The following is a 17925-nucleotide window of genomic DNA, read 5'->3' on the forward strand; positions in this document are numbered from 1 at the left end:
TTTCGGGATGATTTTCAGTCTAAGTCTTCTTCATTTTCGAAAGTGCAAGGCATTACATAAAAAAATATTTGGACCGATAGCCGTGTGACTATACTCCGTTTCATACATCGGGTGCAACGCTGTGAAAGGTGTGGAAGTAGTCTACATGGAAAAATAAAGGGAGGTGTGTTACTCCGCCCTTGCTCTGTGGGCGAGTTGTCTAAGGCACGAGAAAGCGACAGCGTGTCGTCAGCGATAAGAGTGCATTTAATCAAGCTGATGACAAATGTGTCATGTAGTAAGCGTGCAGGCAAAGGATTTACTATGTTTCGCTCACCACAAGGGGCGCACTACTTTTTGGTTGCGGATGCAGGCAGCCCAAACAAGGGCTCTAGCTTTGACAGCATTGCACTTGATGCATGAAACGGAGTATAGTGAAACGGTCCAGTGCAAAATAAAATAAAATACGCCGTTATGGAGTTCATTTTTACTATGAAGAGTGTAGTACTTAAAATGCATTCCTGGAGCATTCCGTTCCCCTGCATGAAGTTCTTCAACAGGGTAGCACCAATCCATACTTGGAATGAACGGTTAGAAAGAAAATCAATCACTCAAGCACTTTTGCATCCTGCGACAGATGCTAAAATCCCCCAGGTTGCGTAGGATCCCGAATCTCTATCTAGTGTCGTATCCTTTTTCCGGGCCAAAAAAAGACCGCAAGCCAGTGTTGTCTGAGTATAAATGCTTCTGTGACAATTTTCAAGGCGGATAAGGTGGTCAGTTGTTGAGCAGAGTTTCTTTAAAACCACAGTTCAAGAGATTCAAAAACAAACATCAACCTAATGTTCGGAACGCCTGACAAAAGATTTAGTGAGACAGCTCGTAAGGACTATGGGAGGTTGCCGGTTTCTCAGGTTTCAAGAATAGTACAATAAAGGCTTTTTTCAAGCCTGAAGTATTATTCCTAATGTCCATATTTTGTTAAAAAGTTTCAAAAGTGCTTGTAGAGCGCGTTGAGCCAGATGAGTCAGCATTTCATAATGTATTTCGCCGAGGCCCGGAGAGGTCTGTTTGCCAGCAGACAGCACTCTTGTACTTCTTGGAGTATAATTAAACTATCTAATGGTTCATTAGTGCAGCCACTTATTGGAGGTCTCTCTTTTTGTACATTAAAAATGCCTGTGTGTAGTGTGAGGAACTAGAAACTGTACCAAAATGTTCCTCTAATATATCTGCCTCTTCTTCTATACTTGGTAGTCAGAAGAGGGACTGTGAAAGGTGAATGAATGCCTGCCATTTAGTTTATGAGCCTGCTCCCACATTTTTTTGCAATGTTACCGGGGCTGTACATGGACCATACATAATTTTTCCAGGATGTTCTTTCGGCATTCTGACAAATATACCATGCAGACAGCACATGGATCTTTGTGTCAGACCTCGTCTCGTGGGTAGAGGCCTGCCGACCAGAAGTGCAGCATAGCCTGCTTTTGGAGCGATGGAACCAGGGGTGAGGATAGCCCTGCCACAGCCTCACTGCATGTAGTCTGAGCAGGTACCAGCGGCTCGTGTGATGCATCGCCCCACATCGGCAAAGTTTGTAGCTGCATTCGATTCAGCTGTAATTCAATGCGCTGCCTGCCCCGGTTCATGGTGCGCTGCACCAAAGCCCTCGATTCACAGCACCCTCTGCACCACCGTCCGCGATTGATTGGGTTTAGCCGTGGTGCTGCTTTGGTGCAAGGAACCACGGCACCAGCCGCCAAGGAGGTGCAAAAGAGTTGTGCACGTGCAGACGGCTTTCAGGAGACGACGTGCAGACGACGCATATGTTAGCTTGTATATATTGAAACTGAATTCAGGAATGGCTGCGCTGTCATCGACGGGTTCGATGTCATTCTGCGAGAAAATGGTGCCGAAACCTACGTGACAGCAGGCAACTTCCTGTGTTTTGTGCTGTAGCTGCCATATTAATTGTGACAGGCCGTCCGTGTGTGCGAGCTCACATGAAACTTACAACGCAACACAGTGTGTGGGCTGTTGGCAAACTGCGGGCAGGGCGAATCCGAGCGTGTTTTTCTACAACCGGCGCCGGTAACTGTGCCTGCTACGCTAAGCATGCAGGCGGCCGCTGCTGATTCGCCGCTGCCTGACCATTCTGCTGTGGCTGCGGGGACGCCATGGCTGGCGCTAGCAGCGGGGAAGCCCTGTGGTGCTGCAGCAGGACTGTTTTTCAATTTTTTAACACCGCTTATAAAGAGCTAAATGAGAAAGGCTGGTTTTCAGCGGTGATTTCCGGGCGCCCTCCCTAGCTAGGTGCTAGAAAATATGCAGGCGCCTTGAAGTGCGCCAAAAGTTCTTCAAACGTCTCTCTGAGTGTCTGAAGAGCCTCGTGAACTCATAATTGAAGTAGCTTGCAACCACGCTCTTATAGTACTTCGGAATTCGACTGCCGTCGGTCCAAGCAAGTCAGTTGTGGCAAAAGACAGCACGGAGTGAGTTTCCTCATATTCAGAGTAGATACTCTATAACAAGGAACTATGCGATGTCGACTCATCGTCGACCAACTCCATGGCCGACTCAAGTCTCAGGCACGAAAACAACCGCACACAAAAAAATACAGGTGAGAACTGAACACCTCCACGGTGAGCAGACGACAAAACCTGCCTGCACACGCTCGATTGAAAATTGTCGCACCTATGAGGTGTGGCGCTGCTGACGTGCTGCACCTGCACCACGGAACTGGTTCTCCGTCGCACTGGCACCAGCGACATTTTTTCAGGATTGGTGCCATGAACCTGCTCTGAATTGAATGAAGCTTGTGTGTAGACCGAGAGAAAAGTTGTTTGCCATTTGGATATGCATTCTTGCCTCTTTAAATGAAATGTTTTCTTTTGTTTTCAATGCTATTTTTATTTTTCTGTATTCCATGATGGACAAGACCTGAGAAGGCAGGGTGCTCCCGGGGACCCTTCACATTTAGCGTAGCAGGGTGCTGCTTCGCAGTTTTCAGAGGCATGTTTCTTTGATGCGTATTTCATGCAGGTATGGCGGCCGTGACAGCTCAGGGAGCCATGGGCAAATCTTTGGCAGTTGAAACAACGTGTGGGGTCGCGAATCTGTGGATGCGCTGCAATCTTTGTGCGCCCCACTTCAATAGAGACAAGGAGTGTGCAACAAGTGAAAGCCAATACAATGTGCTTTGCTGGGATTTCTTTGTTATCTTTTCTTATTTTGATTCTTTAGACTTTGGTGACATTTTGATCGGCAAGGCCGTCCAGCATTTGTTCCTCGGTGTAACCCAGGAAATCAATTTCCGAGGTCACACCGCGGACTGTGTAGCGACCTGTGGGGTGTAACGGAGACGCGAATGTCCCCAAATGACAGAAGTTGGTGAACTTTGTTACGCATCTCTAGGAGCTAGTCACCACCAGCTAGTTTTGTAACCTTGTAACTGAAGCCAGGCTTCTTTAAGACATTCAGCAACTATGAATGGGGATATCTTCCTTGCTGGTTTTTCTGGTTATTAACTGTGGACCGCGTGGTATTTTGAGAAGACTCCTTTTGTTTTCTGGAGGAACTGCTTCGTTACATCAGTCTGCTCCACTCTCTCTTGAGAGAACTATCATTTCATGAAAGAGGGGGAGCCACTGAATGTTTGATTTTTGGCTATGGTACCAGCCACCCAACATGGAGACCTATGAGGGGACGGGACAGGTCGCTGGGGACGGGACAGGAACTTGCATGCAAGCCCTACCCATGCTAGCCGCATACCCTAACTATAACCCAATATGGAATAAAACAGGGTAGTCAGCCACACAAGGTTAACCTTAGCTGCAAGAAAAAAAGGAAAAGCCAAGAAGAAAGGAGGAGACAGGAGAGTTGTCAGAAAAAAGACAGAAAAGTGAAAGATGGAGGGGAGGACAGGAAAAGGCGACTGCCGGTTTCCCCAGTCGGGTCAGCCCAGAGGTGTCACCTATGGGAAGCGGGGACCTAAGTGGTGTGTTGCCTCTGCTGAGGGGCCATAAAGGTGCAATTGCTCGGCGCTGGCTCAACCACCAGGATCCCCTTTTCCCGGAGATGGCTAAATGTGGGTGCTCGTGTCTGTGGTGGCGCACTGCTCATATAACATCCCCCTGCGGAGACCCCTCCGAGGATGCTCGGGAAACCGTAGTGTCGCAACTCACCATCACCTGCATGTAGCAGATGCCCCTGTCGGGCCCAATTGGTTTATGGAAGAAATCCTAGATGGTTCAATTGGAAACAATACCAGCTAGAATCAAGTGGAAGTTTTTCCATAAGCCAGTTGGATCTATTAGGAATATTTGCACACTAAATGAATACTCAAAGTGTGCTGTGCCATCAGTCTGGCCAATGAACGATTTATCACAAGTAGAAGGTACAGTGCAGGCCATGCTTTCGTCACAATCTACATATACTTATTCCACAATTTTCATATATATTATGTTTCATCACTGATAAGCACGAACATATATTGACACCACAAAATAATGAAAAGAGAATGAATGAATAAGATGAGCACAATTATTTTTGAAGAATTTTGCAGGCAGAGGTTAACGGCACGCAAATAAAACTTTCCCGGCCCAAAAGAAAACAAATGACCGGAACTGTACACATATAGACTTTAGCTGGCCTTTCGGTTACTTTCGTTTTCGAAGTCTTCGTTCTGTTTCTTTCACTGGCTTGACAAAGTACATGTGCACGAGAGTGAACGCGGAAATAGTAATGCAACATGTATAGAACCTATGCAAACAATCTTCCCGACTCAGATCATCTTTCGAAATGCGACAGATGGATGGCGAAAGCAGGGCGCATGGCAACACAAGCAGTAAAATCAAGAGCTAAGTTGACCGGCTTACCTCTTCCTCATCCGAGAGCTCCTGGTCCTGTCGGGAGAAAGAACACCATCAAGACAGATCAGTAAAATGCACGTAACGTAAGGATGACAGCATTTGTAAACATCAAGGCGGCCCGCCCCCGCGATCTCCGTTGCGCAATCAGCGTCCGTCCGCTCGCGCGTTCTCACGGAGCATTTCACTGACTAGATTCGCGTGCCGCATGGACGGCAGAACAGGGCGGCACTTACTTGTTCAGCATTTTCGGATTCCATAACTGCACCTGTGACGGTACTTCGACCTTCTTAATTGTTTAAACCTCAAGGAAACAAGATCGCCAACTGGCGGCTGTCATGACACTCACGGTACACACAAACAGCGCTTTCGACTGTCTGCCAGCAAAGTGCCGCAGACCTACGGCGGCTGCGAGAGTAGCTGACGCATACACGAGGACGCCACTTCTGAACTGTGCAACACCGATATCACGCTGGTTTCGCGGCGACTCCGACCAGACACAGCCACACAGTTGTGATTAGCAAATCCGAGCATGATCCAAAACCCACGTGACCCAAGCTTGGCTACGATCAGCCTCTCTATCGGCTACAATCCACAACAACGAGGTGCTCAAAATGTTCTTCATACCTGCAGCATAATTATCGCTGCACATTTTGATGGCAGCAAGGCAACTGCAGAAAAATTTCTCGGTGGTAGCTGCAAATATTAAGGGAAGTTGTTTTGTCTCCTTTTGTTTGGGATAAGAAGCATATGATAATCGACAGGGCAGTTGGCTTTGTCCCGATAAGAATGAGCGTATTACGACAGGAAAGTGTCTCTCATATACGCAGAATCGAGACAGGCGCGCTGCATACGCTTCATTCGCTAAACCGAGCGACCGAGCTGACCGAGCTTCGTATTTTGCGACCCCACGATCACTTTCGGGGCCGGAGCTCGAGGAACCGCCTCCATAATGCAGAACTATTTGCCGTCGCGCGCGCGCGCGCGTGATTGACGTAAAGGGGCCGTATACTAATTAGAATATATTATTAATTACGCGTCTGCAATTACGCGCCCGTTGAACAGTCGCACGCGCTCGGAAAATAAACGTCGGAGCCGATGCCGTTACTGTCCGCGCCTGTGCGGGCACGAAGAGACGTGCCGAGCTCTTCCCTTCCCGCTGCGACCGCACGCACAACTGCTCGGCGGAGCCGCACGGAGAGTCATCGCCGACCATCGCACAACAATGTCGCGCGAGCGGCCGGCTTGACGCTGGGCGACCCCGGTCGAGTCGTGGCCGCGTTTTCTCCGTGCATCGCGTCGTGACTGTGCCGTGGGAGATCTTCGGACTCGTCACCAGCGGCGGTGACTGCGAGGCAGCGATGACGGCGGTGGAAAAAGTGATCGCAGTGGCGGGCCCCCGTTTATTATCATAATTTATAAGTGCGACGGGGCTGGCAGCGCGCGCCGCCTCAGTGCTCTCCTGGGCGGCCGGAGCCGTTGACGGAGGGACAGCGCCGCCACCGCGGGCGCCCGCGGGGGCGCAATTTGCGGTGGCAGCTCATCAACGGCAATTAGCATCTGAGGTGAGTCGATGCCGTCCGCGGCGCGGGCAGGCCGCATTCGGCATCGCGCTGCGCGGCGCGCGCGCGCAGACGCGAACACTGACAGTTATCATAATTTATCGCTGGGCGCTCCGCGCGACGTGCTCGATCGCCGACAGGCGCGGGCTCGTGCGCGTGATGCGACGCTTCCGGCTGGGAAGAGAAAGGCGCGGAGTCTGTCAATGCTTCCTCGTTGATGGCGGTGGCATGCAATTAGCGCAACCGCAACATCTCGGTTGTGGGGGCGCTTTATTTGCATAATTTATCTTGCAGCGCGCAGAGATTGCGCGCATTGTTTCTGCCAGGCACGTGCGGATGCTCTGCGAGCAAGCGCGCCTTTGTCCGGCCGTTGGCCGAGTGGCCTAGCGAGCGCCTCTTCTGGAACGAACGGCGGTTCCGCATGCGCTCTCGCGGACTGGTCTTCCGGACCACTTTCGCCCGCATCGCTTTCGATAGCCGTTGGCCTCTGGCTGTAGGTGCGCGCTCACAATGCCCGCAGTTGTTTTAGTCGCTGGCGAGCACACGACTTGTTTCGTTCCGCGGACGAAGTGGGTCGAAAGAATGCACTTGGCGAACGTTGCGTGCAGCGGTTGTTCTGGTGTCGATCTTAGCGGTATTCGCGCCTGGCTGAAACATGCCATGGGTGTGTTCGAATTGGTCGGAGCCTGTTGGGCGCAAGTGTTGCCTTGTAAAGAGGGCGGCTATACACACATGTTCAGCACATGCGTATACAGATTGACATGTTAGTACGGCCGCGTCTTTAGGCCATATTGCGATCGCGTGAAGTGGTTCGGCTGCTGTCGCTGCACCGTTAGCGCACAGGAGCAGTGTTTCAGCTTTTTGTCGGTGGTGGTAGCAAAGCGCGGCAAACGCAACATGATAAGGTTGAGCGCAATCGCAATGCATGCTTAACCAGCGAAGTGCTGTGGCGCCATCTCGGCGAATACGTCAACACTCCCGCGAGCTTTTAAATAGGAGAATGTTTACAAACACTTAACGAATTCGTTCTCAATAAATGTTTTTCTCTTCCTCCTCCTCGGGCAGCTGGCAGTAATGTGGGCTAGAACACAACCACTGTGTGCATATAGTAAATCGATTCTGATCGCTGACAGCAACAGTCTGGGGAAAGGGCGCGTCGTGGTAACTAATAAACAGCGCAATGGCACATATGAAAGCTTCATTATCGTGATATGAACGGTGCAGTATCTATCACATTAATCTGTAGACACCTGAACTACACATATTTTATGTAGAAGTAATGCTGGGGGGGGGGGGGGGGGGTAGTTTTACTATATGGGCTCGTTATGATTTAGCTTTTTTTGTTATGTACAGTGTCTAGTCTGTACGTGGCAGTGCATCAGAAATGTGGTTTATGTCATGCGGTGGTTGTGTATAAATACTGTTAAATCGCAAGACAGAATAGCATTGTCTCATATGCCGGACATTTCACCTAAGATGTCCTGCAATTTTAAAAAATAGGCTTTTTCATTTAGAAGACCGCTTTTTTTCGGCATCGCATGCAGCTCATCAGAATGCAGCTAAGGCTGGTATACTAATATTGTGTATTTAACTTTTAACTATCACTGTTAGTCTCCTTAATTATTGAGAAGTGTGTAGCCTCCCCATATCAGTTTTTAGAATTTCAAAAACAAGATTACCCTCTGTCGACACTGTGGCCCTACAAATTTTGGCTTTCGACAAGTTACGTGCTTTGGCTGCTGTTTTACCTGCTAGCTTTTTGAAAGCACATGTTTTTGGCGCGATGTAGGCAAAATTTGTTGTTCTGTAGCATCAAAGTAACTGGGTTTTCAAAATTGTAAAAACCGGTATGGAGTTATGTTGGGCTACATGACTTTCAGTGAATAAGGAGGCTAACAGCTAATAGTCAAAACATTATCTATTCAATATTAGTTAACTAGTCTACTAGTTAAGCACTCTTATAACTCAAAAAGTCTATTTTTAAAAATTTCAGATCATCTGATTTGACACTGCTTGGTTTGAAGAAAATGTCAAAAAAGAATGTCATATCTTGGTACACAGCAGGACCCAAATGTTAAGGGTGATGGCAAAAAGCGCTAACTTGAAACATTTAATACCACATAAGCACAACTTTTCTAACTCCTGTCTTATCTTAATTCAAAGAAAGGAAGATGTCAAGGACTTGAAAAATTTCAGACCAATCAGCTTACTGTTCAGTGCCTACAAGGTATTGACTAAAGTAATTGCTGATAGAATCAGGACAACCTTAGACTTCAATCAACCAAATGATCAGGTAGGCTTTTGTAAAGGATACTCGACAATAGACCATAGTCACACATTAATCAGGCAATAAAGAAATGCGCAGAATATAATCAACCCCTATATATAGCCCTCATTGATTACGAGAAAGCATTTGATTCGGTGGAAACCGCAGCAGTCATGCAGACATTGCGGAACCAGTGTGTAGAAGAGCCTTATATGGAAATACTGGAAGATATCTACGCCTGCACAGCTAACATCATCATCATCAGCCTTGCTGCGCCCACTGCAGGGCAAACGCCTCCATGTCTCTCCAAAATAACCCTTTTTTTTGCTAGCTGCGGCCACCATATCCTTGCAAACTTCTTAATCTCATCTGCCCACCTAACTTTCTGCCACCCTCTGCCATGCTTGCCTTCTCTTGGAATCCACTCCGTTACCCTTAAGGACCAGCGGTTATCTTGCCTTTGCATTACATGCCCTGCCCAAGCCCATTTCTTCCTCTAGATTTCGAATAGGATGTCATTAACCTGCGTTTGTTCCCTCACCCACTGCCCGCTTCCGGTCTCTTAATGTTACACCTACCATTTTTCTTTCCATAGCTCGCTGCATTGTCCTAAACTTAAGCTGAACTTTTTTCATTAGCCTCCATGTTTCTACTCCATAGGTGAGTACTGGTAAGATACAGCTGTTGTATACTTTCCTCTTGAGGGATATTGGTAAACTTCCATTCATGATCTGAGAGAACCTGCCATATGAGCTCCACTACATTGTTATTCATCTAGTTATTTCCCTCTCATGATCCAGATCAGTGGTCACTACCTGGCCTAAGAAGACTTATTCCCTTACCGCTTCCAGCACCTCGTTACCAATTGTAAACTGCTGTTCCCTTGCGAGACTGTTCAACATTACTTTGGTTTTCTTCATGCTAACTTTTAGACCCACTGTTCTGCTAACTAAAGGATCTCTTGCACAGAAGAAAGAAACCCTACAGGAAGTGGCATCAATCATCAAAGCATTCGCCGCCAGTAGTGGCCTTCGGTATGCTCTGGATACAGGGCGTATGGCCCAAATGAAAAAAACCCTGGATCAGTAGACCTATATGTATAATGCAAAGCAATTCAGGAGGCCTCTGTTGCTCGAATTCTCAGGATATGGATTCAGAGCAACCTCTGTGCTGAACATACCTTGAAGATGCTCAGAGCAACAAGTCACCAAATCACACGCATGATCCGTTGTATAACACGGCACAGGAAAGGCATGTGAGAGGAAGACACTCTCCGTCTTGTACAGGCATTGGTCATTTGCAGAATAGCATACGGCCTTCCATATCAGCTCACAAAAGGAGAACTTAAACAAGCCGACACTATCATTTGCAGTGCATACAAAACAGCTCTCAGCCTTCTTCCCAGCACCTCGACCAAATACGGTATGAAACTTAGAGTCCACAACACCTTCAATGAGATCAGAGGCGCAATCTTAGCATCGCAGAAGGCCCAACTCCAACAGACCACCACTGTAAGAGCCATTCTTGAACGTATCGGTACGCCAGGATATCTACAAGAGCTGTGATGAAACACTTCCCTTCCTGCAATCATAAGAGAAAGGATCACTGTGGCTCCGCTCTCCAAGCATATGCATCCAAAAATCCGCAAAAGCAGAAAGGCGGCTAGGGTCTCTTCTCTACACCAGCACTTCGATTCGGATCACAAAGCAGTCTATGTAGATGTGGCAGCATACCCTGAACCCAGCATCTTCGTCGCAATCACGCTCGACCACAACTACCAACTACTGCTGAGCGCATCACTCCGGGCTGAGGATTCTCCCACGCCAGAAGCCTCCGCCATCGCCCTCACCATGAGGCATTGTGATCTGACAGATAGATCAGCCCACATAATAATTGATTTCAAGCAAGCCTGTCAATATTATACTACAGGACGAGCTCCAAAAATGACAGTGGCCCTGCTTATACAATCCGGCCCTTCACCCACTTTACACCACTCCCATACTCCAATAGCATTACGTGGACCACAGGCCAGGGAGGGCTTGAAGACAACGAGGCAGTCTACTGTCTAGTTCGCGAGCTAACAAACCTAGAGGATCTTTACCTGTACCTCACCCCTCTATCACTAAACTATGGTGTGCGGCTAAAAATTCTAAGATTGAACGGAAGGAAATACCCCCTCCCCATATTGAACTCTTTTCAGAAGAAGCCACATTCTCGAGGCAGATAAAGACAAACGCCTTTCCTAACCTGTACTTGTGCAGCCTCATCCATTCTTCTAGATACCACCCCACCTGTCCCTGGTGCGATGATAAGTCCGTGCTATTCCACATTTTATGGAGTTGCGTGAGAAAACCATCGCACCTAAGATTACAGACATTGTATGAGCACTCTGAGGATGGTCTAGAGGACCTACGTCAGACCATCCGACGGGTCCAGACTTCAGTGTAAACCACCGTAGCCCTGAACTAAGGAGTCTGCCCACCTGACTAGTCCATCATTTAAAAAGCTTCTCTCTCTCTCTCTTCTGCCATGAAAGTGTCTGAGGAGAGCTTACCTGTAGTGGGTATCTGCAGTGAGGAAGAATCAAGAGATTGTTGTATTGAACTGACCAAAATTAACAAAGCTGAGAGGAGTTCAGAGCATCTAAGACCTGGTGCGATGTGTTGCAGTATGCCTGGGGTGTCAAAGGACACCATTTCACGAATATCCTTCAGCAGGAATTTTTTTAATGCTCTTTGTAGAAGCATAGTTATCTGTTGTCAAAATTTGAATTTCCAAAAGTTGGCGAGCCCCTTCCAGCTCGCCAACTTTCTCGCTTGAAAGTGATGTCATTCAATTTCTTGAGTCATTCTGAATGCAATTTTAGTGTTTGTATGTATGTGAGACATGCATATAGCTTGCACTTTATAAACTGTTAAAAGACTATACACATAATTTTAGCTGCATGTTTTCTTCTTTCAAATGATGCGTTAGACATACATGGTTCACCATGTGGCGTTTGCCTACAACCATTAAATAATTTATAATTGAATTTCGTGTTGCTGCTTCGGTTTCGGTTTTGTCGGCCAAACGATGGTTATGACATGTTCTTGGTGTTTAGGTCTCGTGAGACACGAGAGAAACTGAAGTATAATCGCTGATAGGTAGTTTTAATTTACTACAACACTTAAGCCAGCCTGTTGCAAAAGCTCGAATAACAATAAATGACGTATCAGCACCTATATTGCCATTTTTTTCATGCCTCGCATTACTTAAACACCAACTACACATTGTTCAGCTGACGAAACCAAAACAGCATTAAGAAGAAATTCAAGTATAAATTATTTAGTAGTCGTAGGCGAATACCATGAGATGGTCCATGTATACTAATATCTAACATACCTTTTGAAAGAAGAAAACATGCATGCAAAAATTTGCAGTCTATACTTCTTTAAAGAACTGTCAGGATGCTTTTCTGCTGGTGTCGCACATTCTTCTCTTGTAGCGGTAGTGTCAGTGAGACTTGGCCAGTGTAGTACGATTGATTTTTCATTGAAAGGAAGCTATTCCCTGTGGTTATTGTGTGTGTGTTTTAGTTTGTGTGGCAGTCATAGTGATAGCTGTGCTTCCCACAGACTTTGTGCAGCCGGCATGCAGCCGGCGCCTCGCCAGCTGGTGGCGTTGGCGAGCCACCATGAGGCAGCCAAGAGGCACCCGGATGCCGTTCAGCCACAGCCAGGTGAGGCCGATACGGCACTGACTGCTACCTCTTGCTCACGAGCTAACATTGTTTGCTATCGAGCTAGTTGGTACCTTGTGATATAATATAATGAAACAAATGCAGAGGATAGAAGACTAAGCACTTTATGCCTTGGCTTCTCTTTCTGGACGTTGCTGGGTTGCCTAATGTTGTAAATCAGGTGGATGCTAATGAGTAATTACTCCCTTATAATCTCATGTTCGGTTTTATTGATCTTTCTGCAAAGTAGATTTATTGTTTGAATGAAGAACCTAGCATTGGAGACATCACACAGAAAAGGCCAGGATGGGATGGACGCTACGCTTGCAACTGAATGAACTCTGAATAACTCCCATCAGTGAGCAAAAAATGTGCATGCACAGCCCTTCAAAGATCACAGAAAAACAATGAGGATAATAAAAATCTGTTCTTCACGACACAGAACAAAATTTTTTTATGCCTTCAGGTTTTCTTATCATTCTTGTTTTTCTGCAGTCTTTGAAGGGCTGTGCATACATTTTATTTTGCTCACTAATGGGACTTATTCAGAGTTAATTCAGTTGCAAGTGTAGCGCCCGTCTCATCCTGCCTTTTCTGTGTGCTGTGTCAACGCTACGTTCTATCAAATAGTATGGCTGACCAACTGGTCCCTCAGTACACTTTGTTAAGCATGTTTATTGACAAGTTATTTCATTACTAAGACATGTGTTGCTGTGCATGTTGAGGTAGGCACTGACAAGTAGACTAGAGGGCAAGCGCAGGGTGGTGGAAACATTGAGATGCATTAGATGTCAGTCTTGCAGTAATTGTGTCAGCGATTGCTCCACCTGTTCTTCCTGCTGAAAAGAGGGGCCATGTTTTCTACCGCTACCCACGAATGTCCTCTGGAAGCTTCAGCAGTGGCTGTTGATACAAAACACCTTCAAGTATGTGACCCGTGAGGGAACAGAAGCCATATAGTAGTAGCACGGTCCAGTAGCACACCAACCTTCCCAGACTTCTGGGCAATGCTTGGCACTTGTTATGAAAGGGATCACAAGCACACTAGCAAGACTCGCTGTTCGGTTTTATGCACAGAGCTGACAGGGTAAGCTGAAAAGCTGAACCTTATGGGGCGGAATTGCTTGCATAGGAGACACAGGAGAGTTGCTGCTGTTGTCTGCCGAGTGCATTGAATGTTTGTCAGTGCATAGATTAAAAATATATTTCCAGCTTCACTGTCTGGAGCCCATTCACTGTCCTGGTCAGGTCCAGAAAACTGACATTTCAGTAATCAACTTTAACGCCATGCTGTTGGGCCTGAAATCGGTGTTCTTGTGATTGTGGGTAGTGCTGGTAGTAGGGTGAGCTTTGTGGCGTGTTGTAAACATGCCATCGTCTTCTTCCCTGCCAGCCAATGGAGTGCAGCTGCTCAAGACTTCCATGGGTGCCACCCTGGTAGGCCCAGCTGGGCAGCCCTCGCTCTTCAGCGTTGCTGGCATTCCATCACCTGCTGGATCCATGGTCAGTGCAGCCATGCTTGGCTTTGGAAGAATGTGTACTCTTTGTGCTGGTTAGCTGTGGAAAACGTCACAGTGCACGCAGTTAAGGGGTGTGGAGAACCTGTTTCCCCCCTCCGTTTCGATGCGGCCCATCTTCATCGTCGGCCGTCGGGACGGACAGCCCCCGGCTGGGCAAGGAGGGAAGTCTCCCTCATGGGGGAAAGGGAACGGCGACGGGAGCGCCACTTCGTAGGTTACGCAGAATTCTGCGGAACCGGAGAGAGGCTCTTCGGGATCCGGCCAGCGTCGTGAGCGGTTGGAGCCGCACGCTCCCGTCACCTTCCGCGGCAGGTGCACGGGGATCCGTTGTACCTTGCCGCTGGACTTCTGGTTCCAGGCAGCAAAGCGAGTGCAGCAAACGCGCGCTCTGGTCGCCTTCCCCGGCAAATGCTAGGGAATGGCTTTGCCTCAAGAATGCGGCGCGCACGGGAGAACCCGGCCGCCATTATCGGCGCATACAAACGTTCGCCACCGATACCTCCGAAGTCGCGCCCCTGCCCCAGCCGTTAAGTCGGAAGTCCTTCTTACGTAGCCTTCTATTTCCGAGGAATGCCTCGTTGATGTTTTGTAGCTAGCTGGCCCGCTCTGTGTATTAATTGCAAGTGTAATAAATAGCATATGAGTGTTAACGCTGTGTCGTCCCTTCCCTTTGTCCCTCGAGCACGAACCCCTCCGCGGTTAGCTAGCGGGAACGCTGCATCCGCGGAGTGGGAGTGCGGGCGGGGTGAAAGGCTTTGTCCCCCCATTTTTCCACAGGGGACAGTGAGTACAAATTGAAGTAGACCTGTACTGACAGATTACCACATCCTAATGACAAACACATTGCTGTCGTGGAAAACATGAAAGCTTTTATGGGCTGGAAAAGGCCAAAAAAAAAGAAGTAATACTGGAGTTGCCATCACTAACCGGTTTCACGAGTGAACTGTGGTATCACAGTTTTTTGGGCATGGATCTGAGAGGCTAGGCTACACCACTGTTCACCTCAAAACGCTGAGTCCTTTTCGGTGTAGATGTCATAAGTTTGAATCTAGTGACGTGAAAACTTTTTAAAAAGCAGTTTTTTCAGAAATAAATAATAATAATTGGTTTTTTGGGGAAAGCAAATGGCGCAGTATCTGTCTCATATATCATTGGACACCTGAATGGAGTCATAAGGGAAGGGATAAAGGAGGGTGCGAAAGAAGAAAGAGGTGCCGTTGTGGAGGGCTCCGGAATAATTTCGACCACCTGGGGATGTTTAACGTGCACTGACATCGCACAGTACACGGGCGCCTTAGCGTTTCTCCTCCATAAAAACGCAGCCGCCACGGTCGGGTTCGAACCAATAAGTTCATCTTGTGCTGCCTGAAAAACGTAAACATAGCCAGAAAGAGCCATGGCATTGATTTTTATTAAAAGCAAAAATTGGCATTACCTTCATTGTTCCTTTCATATGTATCAAGGTTAATAGATTTATTAGAGTGAACACAGTCGCTTCACACATGTGCCTTGGGAGTCGGAAGAGAGGTGTGGCTGCCTGTTGCAGGCTGAACAGAAACCGTTTTGTGGCTGTTTGTCACTGCATGTACAGAGTACAAGCAAGCCGTTTTCACTGTTCTGCAAGTCGAGTTTTAAAGGGGCCATGCCATGGTCGTTCTTCATTTTGCAGTTTTGTGCTTCAGTAACTAATACAAGAGCTTATGATTCAATTTCCGAAATTTGGCTGCCCTGGACGCGCTCTATATTCCAAAAAATGTTATCGAAATTGAGACCGGTAGACTCCTCCCAACAGCAGCGACCGCCATATTGAACGCTCTCATGACGTCAGTAGGGCATGCACGGAGATACGTCGTCTGCTCTCGTTGCTGCAATATGCGCAGCGAGGTCTCATTCCCCCCTGTACTTTCGCGGGCTATCGAAGTAGCAGTCCCTCGTATATGAGTGACTGGTGCTGCAAAAGCGATAATAACAGTAACGCAGTTTTTCTTCGGTATATGTAGGGTCCGGTCACGCTACAGGCCGATGCGATGGCGATCGAGAACGGTGGGCTGGTAGGTATGCAAATGGCGTCACTGATGCACTGGTCTGTCACGCTAGACCGACGACGACGCCAGCACGATTAATGACCGCGTATTATAGTAGTGTTAAGAGTCAGCTTAGTTGGAACCATAAGAGTATGATAGGGGACTAGTTGGTATGACATTCTATAAACTTAAGAATGTCGAAACTTATTGGGTGTCATGCTAGCCACGGCAACATATGCGATGTGTATGTACCAGCGAAGATGTGCTTTCAATCAGTGCCTCCGCATAGAACCGATCGGCAAGGCAAGCGACACGAACAGCAAATGCCGCACGACAGTGCCGCTCGTCGCTCGCCGCCGTCGCCTGGGCTTGTGCGGCCGAGCGAAAGCTTCACGCCCGGTGAGGCGTCGGCCGGAAAAACGCCGCTTGTGTACCTTATCCGTATTGAAAAAAGCGAAACGAGCGGCTACATATCATATCTTCACACTTTCTTACTATTCAGTGAGGAACTTTTGCCATATTTCTGAATTTCGGTCGTCGGTGGACCGCCGGCCCCTTTCGTGACGAGGCCTAGCGACATACACAGGATTCGTGTGTGCGATTTCGGTGATTGCGGAGAGCGAATTCTCAAGTTTTAGCGCCTGAAAATAGCTGTGGAGCGTAGTTTTGGCTATAGTGCCCTCAAAGCGACGACTGCCTACATCGCAGGACGCGAGTACAATAAAGGGGAAGTGCCAATATGTGGCCCAGTCGGCATAGCATGTGCAGAAGGCAGCTGGCAGCAGTCGTCGGCGTCGACTGTGGACAACAAATGTGGTTGTTTTCACTAATTCAAGTAATGTCCTAACAAATTTTTAGCTAAAGTGATCTAAAATTAAATTTTGGTGACATAAGAGAAAGCAGATACAATTAGCGGGAAGCGCCGCTATCTTACGCGAAGCGTTTCCCAAGCAGGCGATATAGCATCATCGGTGCTTGTTGCAGTGTTATCATGGTGTGTAAATGAGTAAAAGTGCATTTTGTGAGCAAGAGTACATAATGCTTAAGATAAAGAGAGCCCACTTTGCATTTTGTGCCACGCAAACGAGCAGTACTGTTTGCGCACAGCCATGTAAACAACCTCACCGCGGAGCTGCAGTTGTCGTGATCGTCGCACTCCTGGGGCACAATGCGCATGCACAGCAAAATTCTAAATGCTGTGCTATTATTTTGAAGCACTGATTTAGACGGCGGCGACTGTTCGTTGGTGCGGGCAGTGAAAGCATCTGAGTCGCGTAGGGTATTGCAAGTGGCATGGTTCCTGCAAAAGGGTTCTCGAAGGAAATGTATGTTCGATTTACAAACACGTGCATGCAGCGGGGAAGTCGTCGCACTCGGCACTTTTCTCTGCTCCTTTCGTGTCTCGAGGTTACCGTAGTGCCACCTTTTGATAATTTGAGTTTAATTATCGAGTCGATGAATAGCGGACAAGAACTTGGTAGCTAGCTACAAAACGCCGCGGCTTTCACGGCGCACATCGGCAAAGGCATGCACGGCACGTGCCGCTTTTCACGTACGGGAGCACTTGACTGCTCAAAAGAGACCACACTCATAACATATGAACAGCATCCTTCTAGTGTAAATAATAAAGCAGGGGTCCATCTATTTCTGTTTTCTCAACAATCGGAAAACAGGTGCCACAAGCAAGTCCGCTTTCCCAAGGATCACTCAGCTCGCGTACTTGAAGGCTTCCCAAAAGAGAACACGGAAAATGCATTTTGTTTCGCTAAGCTAAAGGAAAAAGCTTTTCGAGCGACCGCTGTCTACGGTGTGCATGCAAGCACCTCACCAGCTCGCAGCAGACGACGCGGGGCGTGTCTGCCCTCATGAAGTCAGCGATCAGAGGTTGCCAGACCAGCAAGCAGTTCGCAGAAGAAACGGAAAAAAAATTCCTCCTTAAAATATTTACTGCACAGAATGAACTGAAAATTCAAGTAATTGTATGTTAA

At 47.7% G+C, this 17925-nt stretch overlaps 2 protein-coding genes across 7 annotated transcripts in view; one reads left to right on the forward strand and one right to left on the reverse strand.

The window, feature by feature from the left end:
* Positions 1-5407, reverse strand: part of lt (vacuolar protein sorting-associated protein light) — a 175820-nt gene extending 170413 nt beyond the window's left edge. For 2 of the 3 annotated variants that reach the window (XR_013313229.1, XM_077657307.1), the window contains exons 1-2: positions 5084-5407; positions 4857-4883 (exon numbers count right to left, since the gene is read on the reverse strand). Coding sequence is in view for 2 of the 3 variants with exons in the window: in XM_077657307.1 (XP_077513433.1) it covers positions 4857-4883; positions 5084-5107 (51 nt within the window). In the remaining variant the exon portion in view is untranslated. The remainder of the gene's footprint in view (positions 1-4856; positions 4884-5083) is intronic. The other variant, XM_077657308.1, reaches the window with a different exon arrangement.
* A 338-nt stretch (positions 5408-5745) lies between these two features.
* The window catches only part of pdm3 (POU-domain protein pdm3), a 78008-nt gene continuing 65828 nt past the window's right edge, over positions 5746-17925 (forward strand). The window contains exons 1-3 of one of the 4 annotated variants that reach the window (XM_077657309.1): positions 5746-6412; positions 12290-12393; positions 13787-13896. In XM_077657309.1, the coding sequence (XP_077513435.1) occupies positions 12306-12393; positions 13787-13896 (198 nt within the window). In that variant the 5' untranslated portion in view covers positions 5746-6412; positions 12290-12305. The remainder of the gene's footprint in view (positions 6413-12289; positions 12394-13786; positions 13897-17925) is intronic. The other 3 variants (XM_077657310.1, XM_077657311.1, XM_077657312.1) reach the window with 3 other exon arrangements.

Source organism: Amblyomma americanum, chromosome 3, assembly GCF_052857255.1.
Source record: "Amblyomma americanum isolate KBUSLIRL-KWMA chromosome 3, ASM5285725v1, whole genome shotgun sequence".
NCBI classification, from domain to species: Eukaryota; Metazoa; Arthropoda; class Arachnida; order Ixodida; family Ixodidae; genus Amblyomma; species Amblyomma americanum.